Genomic DNA, 2198 nt, shown 5'->3' with positions numbered 1-2198 from the left:
TTTCCAGGGGCGGGACACTTCTTTCTTTCTACAAAAAAAGCTTAGCAACGAGATAAAACTTTGTTTTAAACGAAATAGAATTATTATGATCTGAGCGTTTGTATCGTTATTTTCAGTGTGATCCCAGCATCACCCCTTTCCTCTCTTTCTGTATGACTTTCTTCTTATCTTTCTCCACTCCATCTATCACTCTATCCATCACTCCATCCATCTTTCTCTTCCTCTCTGCTCCCCTCTTTCACTCTTCCTCTCTCCATCTCTCCATCTCTCCCCCCAACCCCCCCCCCTCCCGCTCAGAACGTGGGCAAGTAGCAGTAGGCATCGAGGGCGGACATCAGGATGTAGAGGAGCCAGAAGGAGACGAAGACCGCCGATGTGATGAGCTTGACCCCGCGCGGCCCGCCCAACTCTGCCCCGGCCACCCCAGGCCGCCGGCGGTACAGCAGGATTGTCACACACACCAGCGCCAGGATGGTGAAGAGGGTCACGGAGAGGGTCAGCGAGCCCGGCGGCACGAGGAAGGGCTTGCCCTTGCTTTGCCAGTAGACGGCGGCGATGGTCCACGCCACGCCGATGCCCAGGAACACGTTGACGGCGTTGCTGCCCGTCACGTTGCCGATGGACGCGTCGGCGTACTGGTCCTGGATGGCTGCCACTTTACTGGCAAAGGTGTCTGGGGGCGAGAGACACAGGTAGAGAGAGAGAGAGGGAGGGAGGGTGTGGGTGGGGGGGCGAGAGAGGGGGTGTGAGAGAGAGAGGGGGTGGGTGGAGAGGGGAGAGGGAGAGAGAGAGAGAGAGAGAGAGAGAGGGAGGGAGGGTATGGGGGGAGGGTGGGGGGAGGGAGAGAGAGAGAGAGAGAGAGAGAGAGGGAGGAGAGGGAGAAAGGGAGAAGGAGAGTGAGAGAGATGGAAAATGGGGGGGGTTAGGAAGAGAGAGGGGGGGGCAGAGGGGAAGAGAGAAAAAGTGAAGAAGTGTAGAGACACAAAACAGAGTGAGAGAGAATCAAAATAGAGCAAAAGTGGAAAAGATCCAGGCATGCTAAAAAGGACGTTAACACCTTCTCAGGTGTGCGTGTCATCAATGTGGAGATCACTTGGATCACAGTCATTACAGGAGTGTCTGGGTGCTCATGTTTTTAGGTCAGGGAACCACAGAGAATGACACACAGAGAATGACACACAACAATCACTGGATCTGCAGGCAACAAACTACAAGACACAGACTACAAGGCAATTAAACAAGAGCACGACAGAGAGGGAGTGATGGAGAGATGGAGAGATGGAGAGAGGAAGAGAGTGCAACAGAGAGGGGCATGGAGAGAGAGAGAGAGGGGGAAGGAGAGAGAGAGAGTGCAGCAGAGAGAGAGAGATAGAGTAAGGAAGAGAGCGTAACAGAGAGGGGCATGGAGAAAGAGAGGGGGAAGGAGAGAGAGAGAGGGGGAAGGATAGAGAGAGAGAGTGCAGCAGAGAGAGAGAGATAGAGTAAGGAAGAGAGCGAGAACAGAGAGGGGCATGGAGAGATAGAGATGGAGAGAGGAAGAGATGGGGATGGACAGAGGAAGAGAGCACAACAGAGACAGGGAGATGGAGGGAGAGAGAGAAAGAGATGGATGGATGGAGGGACACACATGCTGTTCAGTGTCAGAGGCTAGGGAGGGTTGACAACTAGACTCTGTTAGAGTCCAAACCATTTACTCCCGTCCACACACGCGCGCGCGCGCGTACACACACACACACACACACACACACACACACACACACACACACACACACACACACACACACACACACACACACACACACATACACACACACATACACACACACACACCAAACACACACACACACACATACACACACACACACACACACACACACACACACACACACACACACACACACACACCAAACACACACACACACACACACACACACACACACACACACACACACACACACACACACACACACACACCAAACACACACACACACACACACACATTCATCCGGAGCACTCAGAAACACAAAGATGTATCTCTGTGTACACTACACATAGGCGCTCACCCAAGCACACACAGAGGAAGATAAACACACCCCAAGGAGTAGAGTGAAGACGGAGAGAGAACACGAGCGCCTAAGTGAACAAACACAATGGCTGAGCACCAGAAACATAACGGCTGAAGAGATAATAGCACAAAC

The 2198-nt window shown here is 52.8% G+C and overlaps 1 protein-coding gene across 1 annotated transcript in view; it reads right to left on the bottom strand.

The window, feature by feature from the left end:
* Nucleotides 1–293: 293 nt before the first annotated feature.
* slc8a4a (solute carrier family 8 member 4a) overlaps nt 294–2198 on the bottom strand; it is a gene marked incomplete at both ends in the record, with an annotated part of 56904 nt that continues 54999 nt past the window's right edge. The window contains one exon of the mRNA XM_080860923.1: nt 294–673. Coding sequence (XP_080717049.1) covers nt 294–673 — 380 coding nt within the window. The remainder of the gene's footprint in view (nt 674–2198) is intronic.

The sequence above is a fragment of the Sprattus sprattus genome, assembly GCF_963457725.1.
Source record: "Sprattus sprattus genome assembly, contig: scaffold_65, whole genome shotgun sequence".
NCBI lineage: Eukaryota > Metazoa > Chordata > Actinopteri > Clupeiformes > Clupeidae > Sprattus > Sprattus sprattus.
Note: the sequence above shows the minus strand (reverse complement) of the source record. Positions and strands in the feature narration are given on the sequence as shown.